Here is a 15,059-nt window from a genome sequence, read left to right as displayed (position 1 = left end):
TCTCCCAGAACTGGGGCAATAGCTTAGCCAGCATCTTGAGTGACAGACCTTTGAAAAAAAAAAAGTTACTCTGAATGTTTTGGTCATTGTGTATCCACAGGCATGTGTGCAGCTTCCTGATTGTTAGGACCATAGACTCTGTATAAAGATGGACGACGCGTCTCCACTTCCTCACACTATCTAGAAATGAAGCCAAAATATCCCGGTTACGCAAGCCGCCATCTTGCGCATTTAGAGTCTGCACAGTACTGATCGGGGAATGAAGCAGCAGAATCAAGGTCCCTTCGATACACACAATCAATCAATCGTGAGTTAGTCTTAGCTATCAAGCATGACGTGTCACATTATAGGATTAAATAACTCAATAAAACCAAATTTGACACAAGAATTTGCACTTGAACATACATCAGTGTGATAAGTACTAACTAGAATTACAGAAATCATCTTTGAGAAAAAAGTTTCTAAGTTCTAATGTGGAGAAGGCAGGATCTATTACATGTACTGCAGCCAGCCACCAGGGGGCAGTCAAAAAGCTTTGGCTTCATTATTGGGGTAGCTGTCATGTCCTCCATCTTTTATATAGTGTATTGTTGGGACTTAGGCGCAACCTTCGTAATAATTGATAGTAAAACTACACACAAACATTGTACAAGCAGCAATACAACGTTAGATAAATCAGTTGAGAGCACAACACATCTAATTATAAACTTCTCGTAGCCTCCATACATAATAGAGAATGGTGCTAGCTAGGTGCACGTCTTAACACACACTGTTCTCACAATGCATGCATACGCTGTTTCAGAGAGCGAAACTGAGAGACAGGAAAACCTCTATGAATGACAAATCTTTGATAAAAAATAGACTTCCCACCCCAAAAACATTATAGAGTGATTTGAAAATGACACAGTGTCACAGATCAGTTGCTGCCATGACTGAAAGATTCATCAGGGAGACTCCCTGTCATTTATTAGTGTTTTAAAATCGTGGAGAGGCAGAGTGATCGTCCAAACACATTATTCCTTTTGGAAATAAAGAACGTCTAAATGCAATGTAGCCTTTTCACTCAGACTGTGTAATCCCCGTCATGAAGACATATTTAAGAGTCGTGTTTTAACTGGCAGTGCATATTTCATATTAGTCGACAGAATGAGAACATCAACCCTTCCCCTCCTTCAATCAATACCAGGAGAGCGGATACTCCCCACCTCTTCATTGTTCCCACTCTTTCAACCTCCCACACTCCCACAAATTGTTTTTCATCCGTTTCAGTAAGGCATGATCAGCTACAATTACTCCCCCTCCTCCCCATCCTCGTCCATCAGTCAACCCCCCCCCCCCCCCCCCCCCCAACCTACCTCCCTTCCCAGCCAGATTCCCTAAGAGAGAGCCAATCAATTATTTTCTCCTGCGCACGGTCCCCTCCCTCTCTGTCTCATTTTCACTCCGTCTCTCTTGTCCATTCTTGCTAGCAATTTGTCACTTAGCAACTGTGTCTGCAGTTCTGTTGGGTGGCAAATTGTCCCTGCATGGCGGCAAAACTACAGTTGTTGCGTTTACCCTGTGCACACAATAACAAACTCCTGCAAGACGCTATAGCTGCTTTCGCACATGCATTAAATTCCGGGTAATCTCCTGACATTCTCCGCAAGGGGCTTTACATGAGGAAGCAAATAGTCGAGTCTGAGGCTTTGGAGTTTGTCCTGCCCGCCCTGTAGTAAGAACTCCCGATGAGCCCACATGAGAACACAGCAGGAGCTGCTCTGGAGGAGTCACTGCGAGTGAGTCGGCACGTTGACTTTTCTAATATGCAACAGACACAAAACTGAAAAAAAAAAAAATAATAATACAAATATCTCTGGGTGAAAAATGAAGCCACACGTGTAAGACAATGATGAAGATGTCAACTTTGATTCGAGAGCGTTCAGGGATGAGGGTCGATGCCATTGTTGATGTGCTGTAAACAAATTTTGTATACAACAAATTTTGCTGTATACAAAATTTTGTATACAGCAATTTTGTATATGTCGCGTCCTGCCTCCTGCATTCTGCACCAACCCTCTGATGAACGCTCCGGAGATTTGTGTTGTTGTGAGCTCATCTGATGGGAGAATTTTTTGCTGTGTTCTTCATATGAAAGGCAAAGTCCAGAGAAAGTCCAGACCCAGTTGTGGGGACATTCTCTGAATTTCATATCTGTAAACGGCTTATGATAAAACAATGTCTGACAAGTCCTGATTTACAAGGAAGTTGCGTTTTAAACCCTTGTGCCCTGCATGGTGCTTGGACCTGCTTATAGGGACAAAACGAGAAAAATATGTTGGAAGCAAAAGTAATTGGATAAACTACTGAGTAAAATAACTAATTTTGTGATGGATTACTCAAACTATTCAAATCTGGAACCCTTGTTTTACATGTTTTGGCCAGCACACACATACATTTGCTGAGTAGCTCCTATAATTCACATGTTAACATCTCAGTAAGGTCAACTTTATACGTTTAGCATAATGACTGGACCTCCTGTTGCCAAATTGAAAATGCCATTTAGAGTGCTCTGCGTTGCCAACCTGCAGAGCAGTGCACTTTTATGGTGACAACAGGGATTGCTATTCAAGGCAGGCAGGAGTAGTGGATTTGTTTGATGCACATAATGACATGCTAACACCCCTGTAATCCTTTCTCAGTTTACTGCCAATGACATTTTAAGTATTCCTAATTTTCCCCAGCTGTGCTGTGAGGAGCAGTCGCCGTGTTGATGTGCGTTTAGGCTTTTTTTTTATTTACTTATTTCCCTCGTGCTCCTTTCCCCATCCACGGCCAGAACCTCAAGCACAGTTCCTGCTCATGCGTCGCCCAAACTACAAGCACCTCCTGCTCAAACATCGTCCTGACTGTCTGATACCATCACAGAGAGGTTCTGTGCATTTGAGGGGAAATAAACCCCAGCTCATTTGCATCGCATTTCCACGGCATTAGCATATCTGCATGCATTCCCACTCTCCGTTACTCATCAGCCTCATTTGCCACTACCTGTATCTGCTCTAGCACTTTCATGTTTATTCATCCCACTGTCATGCAGGCCTCTAATCGGATAACACATCTCTGCACCATTAGCACATTGAAACAGGTGGAAACGCGTAATAAAACGCTAGTGAGACAGAATCCGGTAAGAGATAGAAAAAGAGATTATGGGTGAGCACAGGACGAGTAGAGAGGGGGAACGACTTAGGAAGAGAATAAGGAGAGGCAGCCCTGTAAAAGACAGACTAGCAGTCAACATTTGTATGATATTTTGTGTCTGTGTAAAAATCTGTCGTAAAATGAGACCGAAGTCAATATCGCAGGCATCTGTAGCTGCTACCTGCATCCAAATTGGGAAAGTGCGGTCCCTCCAATTTCCTTCGCTTGCTTCAGTTAGTGACTTCTGATAATTTTCGAACTCTTAATGACACCAGATAACTCTGAGGGTAAAGGCAAAATCTGCGATATCGCTGTTACAGGAATGTTACATGGATAAGAAGTAAATGATGATATAGCTGAATTTCAAAAGTAGGAAAAAAAATGTCCAATCTTTGGGACGAATAATTTGTGCTCTGAAGGTAAGGTTTGTTGTTTTGTTTAGTTTTTTCTCATCAAGCGTATTCACAAGCACATACAACATAAATGCAATCAGGAACAGCCAGATCAACTTTCTGATGAACATCCATATTCATGTTCAGCTGCTACAGCTGTGTGCTCACAAACTGGATCAACATTTACACGAGTTAAGGGACAGAAATAAAAAAGGTAACTGTACAGTTAATCTTTTTGTCCAATGTATTATTAATTCCTAAATTACAATGCCTTCTCTGCTGTTGAGCCATCTGTCTGTAGAAAAGAAAATTGTGCGTATTTAAAATTAAACATGGAGACGAGAGCATGTGAGAAACGGCACCACACAATGTCATCTGGTTCATTTCGTACAATGAAGGCACAGTGATTTCAACCCGGGAATATAGGGCATGTTGTTAAAAGCAGTGGATCTGTATTGAAATGTTTTTTTTATATATTCTCAGCAGTTGCACTTCTTTGACATTACGGTGAAATCTAAGGAGAGGGAAGGTCCACTGTTCGAAGAGACTATCTGTCAGTCACAGACGAGAAAATAGAGATGTGGACAATGGGAAGCACAACAGAAAAAAAGGAGAATTATGACCATCTGCATCAAAATATACAATATGTTCTCCTGCAATTTCTCTGCACACATACCTTTAAAGAAGCACACAGCTTCGCACACTGTTTGTTTGCCGACTCCTCTCCGCTGTAATTGCAGTGACATTTATATTCGCACCTGAAGCCTGTCGGCCAGTTTCCGTTGCTTGGAGCCAGACAGAGGCAGTCGAGAGTGAATGCCGGATGATTGGAATTAATGCAGAACCAAATGTACCTGAAAGAGCAATTTTGAATTGAAGCCCAGGTCCACTGTGTCTGACAGGGTCATCCACAGAGTGGCCGTGTTACTGAGGACAGCTTGTCGCACCACACACGCCAATAACATGAATATATACATATACCATGGATTGGGCTTATACTGTCTTTCATGTGTCACTAATCATTATCTTAATTTAGATGGGGACTTTTCCTCCAGATGACAAATAGCACCTCTTTTTCCTTCCCTTCCGCCCCATAATACAATCACACAATAGGTGTTTTATCACTTTTTTCTAAAAGCCTAAATTGGGAAATTTATAGTAGAGCGGTCATCAGTCTCAGCGCTTTCTCACTTACAATGATAAATCTATCTGGACCGGGTATCTTGGCTCCGCTGCACTATCCATTGATCATTTTCACAGCTTTGTCATTAAATATTTATTCAGCTTATTCGCCTGTGGCCGCAATTCAGTAACGTCCACCGTGACGGGTGTGTAAAAGATCAGCGTCTCAACAATAACATCATTTTACGTCTTGGCCAACCCTGGCCGGCATCCTGCTGCTCCTGTGTATATACAGGCTGCCGGAGCCACCATACACAGCTCCAAAGCACCATGTTAATAGCACTAGCATTAGCTCATACCCCCTCTTTTACCTCATCTTCCAAAATGTAATAATACAGTGTATGTTTATTTCGTAACCCAGAGGCACCTCTGGGACAGGTGCAACACTAATTTGTTTGTCTGGGCCTGTGGTTGTTTACATGACTCAGAGCTTTGTCCTCACTCAGCAAATACCACGGCCTTCCTTTTCCCACATGGGTCAATTACAGAGAGGATGATGGGCTGTCACAGCAGGGGCTCCAAGCATGTTGGCTTTGAGGCAAATTTGTAACAAGCACAGTCGGGAAGAGCAACTTTACAGTGAGACAGTAAAATCAACAGGACAGAAAAAAGTGACCTTTTTAAAAATAATCTTGCATCCCCATTTTATTCTTATTCTTATGCTAGAGTCAAAATCCCTTGCCATATATATATCTCACTACTTTCTGTTGTCAGCCCATTAGGTTTCTTCTATACTCGATACGCATCAACGCTCCATCAGTGCTGCACACACTTCCTTCTTCAACGTCATGACGTGCAACAAAATTGGGGAATTGTGACAGAAACCCCTTTAAAGCAACCAGTTCCCCGTCCGTTCTGTCTACCTCCTGATAACAAAAAAGGAACAAAAGTTTAATTTTCTGCACGATTGATCTTGACAATGGAGCGCCAGTTAAGCAGAGCTTACAGCTCTCAAGCCTGCAGTAAAAACTGTGACTTGTATAGCAGCTACGCCTCTAGATCTATGCATCGACGTTCACGCATCAGTTTCAGTGGCTCGGTTCGCTGCTTTTCTCTCTAGCCGGGTAGTTTATTCATAAAGCGCTGCCTGCTTCTTTCTCAGCCCCAGTCTAACTCCCCATCTGGACTCAAGTGAGTGATTAGGTTATATCTGTGCAGATAAACTTAAAATAAGACATCATAATTTAGTTCCCACTCAGCTTCATCAAGGCACCTCCATAGAGCAAATCAACACGCCAAATGCAGTCGAAGGAACAAAGAACAGATTTAATAATGGACAAAGAACAAATTAAGTTTCCTCATTCACTGAATTCAGGTGTTAAACACACACGGGATCCAAATGTATCCCTTCCTTTTGTCAGTGGGACAAACAGCCTCCATGTTCTCTCTCTGCATGAGATGATGCAGGCACTTTGCATCCAGCGTCCAAATGCGGTCGCTTCCTTTCATTCTTTCACACATCTTTTCACCCGCTGCCATCACTTTATCATGTTTCTATTCAAGAGATCATCAGCAATCTTTTTTTGAAGGATACATTTCTCACCACCATCCCAGGGCTGCTCTGTCAAAGAACTGAGAGATAGATAAGTCCGAAATCCAACATCATCATCAAACGGCTGAGAGGGATCTAAAAACGTACAGAGTTCAAAATGTTGCGTCCCTCATCTCGTTTGTCCCCCCCGTATCCCCCGACCGTCTTCAAATGAGTTCTGAAAAGGTCAAAGTCATTGTCACCTTTTTAAGGGTAAATTTGTCTAACTAACTATCTAAACTATACCATTGTCAGTATCCTGGTTTTTCAAGCTTCGTATCACATCCACTCTGTTGGCATGGCATGGATATGCCTAGTTAATCGTTTAAGAGGAGTCATTAGACAAAGTGGATGGCTGGCGAGAGCATGTTAATGTGACCCCTGATCCAAGAGTGGGCGTGGATGAGTCCTCAAATCTGCCACTTAGCCCCATAGGGAGGCCTGTTTATGGTGAGCATTTAGACTGAGCTCCCACTCAGACGCCAAGAACACATAGAACACACCCGTCCCCTACGCACGCACGCACGCACGCACGCACACGCACACACACACACACACACATGCCATACCATTCCCAATAAGTGGGATCACATGCATTCACCCTTTTTTGTCCAAATTCAGTGCATCAGATATGGTCACCTGCAGCAGTGGACAGTTTAAACTTTCAGATCAAGATATGAGATGTCCTCTAGACGTCCACTGTGTCCAGAGGGAAAACTCAGGGCAGATCGCACTGATGGATCCATTCACCTTCTCACTGCCATCTGCCAACTTGTGCACTTGACTCAAAATAATCAGATCTTTGCGGGGGGGGGAATAATACTCATGAAGGCAAAATATTTCAGCACCCCAGGGAAAGAGAAATCACCAAGATTTGATGAATGTGTGACATGTCTTTTTGTCCATTTCATGTTCTTTATGGTTTTTTTTTTTTCTCTTCTCAGGGACTACATATATTGCTGTTGATAGGATAAATTACTTAACATTTTAAAGACTTAATGGACATTTCTCTCTCTTTCAGGATGCTGCAGATACCGGAACCCTCAATGAAATGTCTCTGTCCTTTTCTCCGCCTGTCTTTTCTTTTCATGCTCAATAGTTGCTTAACCTAATGCTGTTTTCCTTAATGCCCTGATGAATTCACATCACTACCTTCAACACTGGAAACACACTGTGCGTTTATATCTACCACAATTGTTCCTTTCTACAATGCAATAATTTATTTTTGGTTTTCTCTTGCATATATCACAATAGCTCCTTACTTGGGAAATTCACGGAAAACTGATTGCAACGCCCAGTGCTTAACGAACGCCATTGTAAAAATGGAGTAGACCCCACCGCCAGCAGGCTCCCGCTGACCAAATTAGCCATTCAGATTGAATACTAATACTGGTGTACTTCTCCCTCATCCCCTCCCCCACTCAAAAACCAACACCCCCATCGAAACTACCCAAGTCCCCCCTGTGGAAGTTGATTTGCTAACTCTTGTCTCTTTTACTAACAACAAGCTTCCGAATTCTTCCAATTTGATTCTTTTCATTGGTGGATTTTTCTTTCCCCTTTACCTCCTATGATTTCAACAACTAACACTGTGTCATTCACGGAATGTGAGCCATCTGTTGTTTTCTCTACTTAACTTGCAACTTACATACTAACAAATGTATTGTTATCCTTTTGATTCCTTTGGTTCTTTATGGATTTATTTTGTAGATGACCCCTTCAATCGAAATAGTAGATTTCTTTATTTCTTTATTTGGATGTTTTACTACATAAACAATGCGAAATATATATTCTTTTTAAATTATATTTTACTATTACATACAATTTTTTGCTTGGAGAATGGAGTCGCCCGTTAAGAGGAGAAGCTGGTTTTGCCGAAGGCGATTTTTCTTTTTTTCTTTCCCGCCTTTTTGGGGTTGAGGTGTGTTTTCTTGAGTTCAAGGTTTATCATTATTTTTTTATTCTTTCTCCTCCCCCTGTTTTCTCCTGAAGCACGCAGGCATTGGACACGCTATGGTAAACAAACTGCATTATATGGTAGATATCATTCTAATTGTCTATACTTTGGTTGCCCTGGGTTTTCCGTTACCTCTTTCTATTCTGTTTGCTTTACTGAAAGTACAATCCGTCATCAAGGTAGCTGAAAAACTCCACCTCTCTGTTTTTCTTTAAGCCCTCTTCCTATATATATGTTATTGCTTTTTTTTATTGCCATCCAGTTCTTCCCCTCCTGAAAATAATTGACGTGTTCATCCAAAGAGGTCTGCCCAAAAAAAACATACAGAAAATTGAGGTTTCAAGATTTTTATTTCTTTTGCTGTTTATTTTCTGTCTCTTTTTTTATTTGGTTGTTTTGTTTAGATTTTTCTATAAATTCAAACACAATCCGTATGAAGAAAATAAAGATCGTAATGCAATGCGATTATTTGAAGAGTAGTAAAGAGTTATCTTTATTTTTGTGAATCCGTTCCTCCTGATTCATTTTCTTAGACAAACCTTGTTAAGTGAGCGCATGCAGCAGGTTTCTCAGGCAGATAAACATGCCACTATGGCAGCTCCAGTGAGAGGAAGTAAAGAAAAAAACAACTTTATGTTCATGGATTTCAGCAACTCTTATCACCATTAGAGGATTGGGCTGAGGAGAGCTTTGTGCTAAGATGCCTCAGTTGGACCTGTTTATCAGAGCCACCTGTTATCCACCGCTCGCCATCCTGTGGTTTATGGAGTCATGAAGAGTATTTACAACTCCTGATTTAGTGGTCAATGCCACCCATTGTCAAGTAGGTCTTAAATGAGGGCTTGATCCCATTAGTGGCCTCAGAGTGATTTATGATCAAGATGGGGCTGTTCCCAGACCTTCACCTGAACACACCCGCTCCGTTACACACACATATGCACACTTAGTCCAGCTGTAATGTGCCAACAGTCTCCTGAACTCAACTGCAACCAAGAGTACTGAACTGAAGCTCGGCACTGAAAATGGAATGGCATTTGCACCTTTTACTGAGCAGCAGATGAGGGGAGTTTGCAACAATAAAGTGTCGACATTATTAAAAGAAAGACTCTTAACAGATGCTTTTATTAGGCTGAATGAACTAGAGTCCTGCCAAAGCACGCTGGTAACCACCCGTAGCATTAGCACGTACTTGTTATCAGACTTACTTGCTTTCACTGGACTTTACCAATCAATAGATGAAGCTCTCTGCCCATTGATGCAGACCATAAGAGAACTGCCTGGGTAAATCTGAGCTGTGTGCGATCGACCCCGTCATTAACACTAACACTAACTTATACTTCCTATACTTTACTGGCCTCACCCCTTGCATGAAGAGACTTGAAACCCCCCCCCCCCCCCCCCCCCCCCCCGTGCAATCTTTCTCTTTTTGTTTCTATTTCAGTTTTGGTATACAGATTGCTTGAGTATATATGTATATGTATATATCATGGCTAACATATATGCATACATATAGCAATTGTCCTAATATAATCAATACGGCCATGAAACATGTTAGCCACACCCTCTTGTTGTTTTGTTTATCTTTTTTATCTTATATTATGTATGTTGTTTTTTTTTACTTTTATGAGTTTAACTTCAAAATTAACTTACTAAAATAATTAATGACCTCACACCTTATCTTGCAAAAACTACCCCAAAAAAGGGAAACGTAAAGAGGGAGACAGATTTTCATTTTCTTGGTGAATAGAGGATTGATGCCTCCAGGAATAAATCTGGCCAATCCATCATGACACACGATTTGAGAGAAAGAAAAAAAAAAAAGTGTTGTTATGAGTGTGCAGAAAGTCACTGTATCCGTTCAGCCTGTAGCCTTTCTGTCCAATTGCATGGAGGACAGTGATAGTTCATTGGTCCGACCTTTGGGGTAGAAACTGCTCTATTCACCAAGACAGAATATGTCTTCTGTCCCCTCTCAGTTTTTTCCCATTCTTTAAAAAACCCTCTCATAACCGTTGATCTCATCTGTGATTGGTGACATTGGTCCCATCCTGTCCTCACCTCCACCACTAAACTGACAGTATCCAGTGGTTGTGTCCCTGCACCCTGTCTGCATGTTTCTACTGGCTAGAATGTTTCCACATCAGCATCCTCACATGGTGTAAATGCTGCTCTAGCCCAGCGCGTGTCAGTCTGTTGTACACGTGTCTACATGGGTTTTTTTTTTCTGTTGCACCAGAACATTGAAAATTTTATTTCTTTCTTCATTTGTCTGGTGTCGTTGTGCCCTGCAATTTCAAATTCACTTTCCCACTACTTTGCTGTATCTTGCATCAGATGCTTCATTTTTTTTTTTTTTCGTGTGTGTTTGTTGTGTCTAATTGAACCCCCCTCCTCTATAACCAATCTTCCTGTCATCTTCCCATCTAAGTGCATGGCTTGTGTGTGTCACTCCGTGAGCTTGGACGGATTCATTTTGTTTCTTTTTAACAAAAGCAAACCTTTGTCACATGAAATAACACATTCAGTCCAAATCTGGATCTGGTTCGGGCAATCAAATTGCAGAGGACTTTTAAAGAATCCTCACCTACTCTTACCACTCTGACTAAATTTACTAAAACAGTGTTACTAATCTACTGTTTGAATCAAAACCTTTGTTGTAACTGTACTAACAACCATTTTTGTGTCTGACTTTCCCTTACTTACAAAAGTACTAACCGATTTCGTTCACCCACCAACCCTTTTAACTCTTTTCGGCACAGAGCTTAAAAAAAAACTCTCCCCCCTTTTTCTCTCCCCCATCCTCTTGTCAAAATGACACTCGGCCTAACTTCCCAACCCTCCCTCATGTCTTTACTAACCTAGGGTTTTAGCTTAGTTCATGTCATAGTTATTACTAAAAGACAGAACCATCTCTGGACATCAATTACACCCGGCTAATAATTTGTTCACAAACTGCCAGACACCTATCGAAGTCCACCGCTGAATCAGAACCCTTTCTTTCCCTTTCTCTCTTGAGCATCCTTCTTTTGAAGGAGGTCTGACTTTGACCTCAACCAATGGGGAAGAAATGTGTGCATGTGTCCAAAATATCCAAAATATAACACATTATTTCTTCCCTGAAAATGACAGTAATCAGATGTAGTGCCAACAAGGGTAAGTGATGCACTTCAAAGGTAAGCTTGATGCCAACTCTCTGCATGGATAATGCCGTTAATGTACAACGGTACTGGTAGAGCGAGGCTATATGAGTCAGGAAGATGCTGACGAAGGAACTGCAGATTCTGGCTCCGTGCAAAGATTGGATGCTCAAAATCACGACCGCCCACGGGAATCGAAGCTTGGAAATGATCTGTGCTTTTAACTAGGTGATGTGTACGTGACGAGAGTGAGTGGCTCACACAAAGCTAGTTTCCATTGTATGTGCTGAGGGCCTGACAGGATATAGCTTCAAATACCATCCGATTAAACAATTTCTCATTTTCACTTGCTATATCGGGGAAATGACTCACATACGCTTCAAGACTTGCTTTGATACTTCCCAGCCCCTTCATGGGAGTAGTGGCAGCTTTACTCACGTTACTTTGTCTGTGCTCCTCATGTGCATCTTTTTTTTTATTTTACCTTTATCAGCACCTACTGTAAGTCACTGCCAGACTCCTGGAGATCATTATAATATAGTGGATGAGCTCTGTGTGCCCTCAGTATGTTGAAATTGTATGCAAGTATGTAAGATGGGATCTAGATACATCTCCAAGCACATTTGATTTGCACTTTAAAGGATACATATTATACTTGTATTCAGGTTCTTAATTTGGATTTGGGTTATTACTTAGAGCACATTCTTCAATGTCCAAAAAGCTCATCACTTTCAGCCTCTGTCTGAAAACATTGGGTTTTAGCTCCAGTTACTTTAAGGCGCTCCCTCTGATAAAGCCCCATCTCCTGTGATTGGTCCAACCACCTCAAATGCAATCTTAAAATATCCCCTTAAGTGAATTTACTCCGCAAGTTAATGACTTCTCCCTCGGCCCATACCCCATATCCATCAACTTTTAATAAAATGTATTCAGTTGTTTTTTATGTAATTCTAACAAACAGACAAACAGTAATGAAAACATAACCTCTTTGGGAGAGATTAAAAAATCTAAAATCTTAGAAGAAAGTGAAAATCTGAAAAAGCCTATTATGTCTCTGTTAAACACCCACAGATGAAATATAGTTGAAGTGTACCATGGGTTCATTTCAAGTACATTGTTGTCTTCACTGCGATCAATAAGACCTTTTATGTGCAGTGTTAGTGTGGTCAGTACAGTCCCTAGCACAGCTGGAATCATCTCCACCCATCTTGTTTACTTGATGAGAGGGGGGGGGGTATCCACTTTATGGGGCCCTCCGTGCTCAGCAGCCTGGAGTCATGGAGTCAGAGAGTCAGTGACACGGTCAGCTCACCACAGGACTCCACACTCAGAGCAGTGGTAGTTCACAATGCACTACATGTGAGGACCCACAAATACAGCTTTATTGTTCTCTGGGTAGTTGGAGGTTTACGAGGAACAAGTAAACAAGTGGAAAATTGATTGAATAGAATGGAGGTTATGAACATAAAAGCAATCATTCCCCCACCACAGGGCCATTGAGGAAGTCAGTTCAGCGGCATGTGAATGGGTAAAAAGGAATGCCTCTCCTGATTTGAACTTTGCAGGTATAGCAGTTCCTTCACAGTATCTTCAGCTGCAAACAGCTTCACCCTGTGTTTTCTGTTGTACCCGGGACACAGTTCAGCAAAGATCAGCCAGCTGTGTCAGTTTCTCTGCTTAGCTACTGGGCTAAAGAAGTGTTTGAAGAGAAGCTGGGTTAAAATCAAGCAATCCTATAGAAGCAGAAGTGGTTTGGGGTTTAGCTGCTTGTTTTAGGTAAACTATTCTAAATCTAGAGATTGTTATTAATGTATATCCAATAGAATGATGTTAAGCACTGACAGACAGTAGAATGTTAATTAATTCATTTTTTTTGTTTGTATTTATCTGTCAACAGTCTCATATCACTGTTATCATGCATTATACAATGTACTTATTGGATAAATAAATGGAGTAACATCACATAACTGTAGGTGGCAGTATAGCCAGGCCTTGGAGTGAATGTCACTAACCCTGGCTGTTCTGTGTGTCCTCACTTAGCATTGCTTTGGTTCTGTTACTCATGAATACTCATGAACAATCATGGGAGGGCACTCGTTGGTGGTTTTTAATTTAATGACCTAGATCCAACATTTCAACCATTCATTTGACCTGTGAGCTTGTATCACCATCAAGTATAGAGGAATAACACAGGGAGAAGATGCTGGAGGTTGACATCTGCAGAAATATGTCACAAAAGTGAAAGTGAATGTTGTTTTTAAAGACACTTTGTGTAATCTATGTTAGCTGTTATCTTTGCTTCAATCAAATTTACCTATCAGGGTCAGATGCACCCAGAGTATCAAGAGTATTTCTCAGCTGCTGTTAGTCAATATCACAAGGCCGTTCTCACCTTGGTGACAAGTCAATATCCATCCTGACAATAGTATCCCAACAACCTCTCTGGTATAATCTTATAACAAATTGTCGGGCTTCATTTCAAGAGCACTCCGTCTGCTAATTGCAGGGAACATTTTGAGATAAGAATGGAGGCTGATTAACTCAAGGCTACGTGGCTTCCTGGCTGGGAGGACCAGGGTGTTTCAACTATCAACCTGTGATATCGTCACCCTTCCCTTCCTCTGGCCAGTGATGCAAGTGTCAGTAATGTGACTCAACGGGATGGGTGTGCACTCTGGTTGAAGCAAAGACTAGCTTAACGCTCGTGTATAATTAGAAAGAGGAATTACCTCAGAGGAAACACTTAGTTGGGTGTTGTACTTAATAATTTTTTTTAATTAATTTTTTGAAGTTATCAGTGTGCTTATTTTGGATCTTTGACATATTGTCTCTGTGGGTTTGTTATTGATGTTTAAGTCCAACCTCTTATCACATGATGAATCACTGAATAGAATACGATCACCCTGGGTCTTTTCTGTCATTTTTTCATACACAGCATGCATCAAAAGCTCTGATTAATTTTTTAAGTGTTGGAACCTGGGATGATGAAGAGAGCACGGGAAAGAAACAAAATGCAAATCGCTTACTTTCCCTCTTAAGTTTGGACATATATAGGTGTCTGGCAGCCAACTAACCAATGCTAATCAGCCATTGCCCCAGTAAGCACATCCAGCCTTGAAGATGTACCATCAGCAACCTGCTCCTTTTATAATATGTCGGTTTTCTTCTGACCTTTATTCAACATTTTAATTTCACAAGCTTTACAAGTTATATCTCTACGCTCAGACATTTCAAATCCTACATCCTTGCCTTGAGAGAAGGTCGTACCAAAGGTAGACAAACTCTGTAGGAACTTTCCATGAGCCCTTCCCCCGTTTCTCCTCTCTTGTCACTGGGAGATAAATGAAGTGACGGCGCGGAGAGCGCCAACCACGACTTCCAAACACACCAGCACTGTCCACCGCAGAATGTTCATGGTCTTTCCCACCAAGTAGCAACAGCAGACATAAAAATGAGTTGCCCTGTTCACAAGGGAAGTACGAAAAAAATGAAGAAACAAATAGTCACGAAAAAGAAGACAAGCACTCGGCTGGGGTGACGCATCTTTTGAGTGCAGTTGCTAAGGTTTCTCTTCAGCTTTCTGCTTTTAAGTGTTTGCTGCCACAGGAGTGGACCTGAACCTCATATCATTAGTTTTTATATTCAATAAGAGAGTTTGAAATACAGGGCATTTTTGTATTGTG

At 41.4% G+C, this 15,059-nt stretch overlaps 1 protein-coding gene across 1 annotated transcript in view; it reads left to right on the top strand.

Moving 5' to 3' along the window:
- nrxn2b (neurexin 2b) overlaps positions 1 to 15,059 on the top strand; it is a 617,697-nt gene that overhangs the window by 282,994 nt on the left and 319,644 nt on the right. Inside the window, 1 exon segment of the mRNA XM_034615320.1 lies at positions 8,275 to 8,298. Within this exon segment, the coding sequence (XP_034471211.1) occupies positions 8,275 to 8,298 (24 nt within the window).

Source organism: Hippoglossus hippoglossus, chromosome 18 (genome assembly GCF_009819705.1).
Source record: "Hippoglossus hippoglossus isolate fHipHip1 chromosome 18, fHipHip1.pri, whole genome shotgun sequence".
Lineage (NCBI taxonomy): Eukaryota > Metazoa > Chordata > Actinopteri > Pleuronectiformes > Pleuronectidae > Hippoglossus > Hippoglossus hippoglossus.
This window is presented reverse-complemented; position numbering and strand designations above follow the sequence as displayed.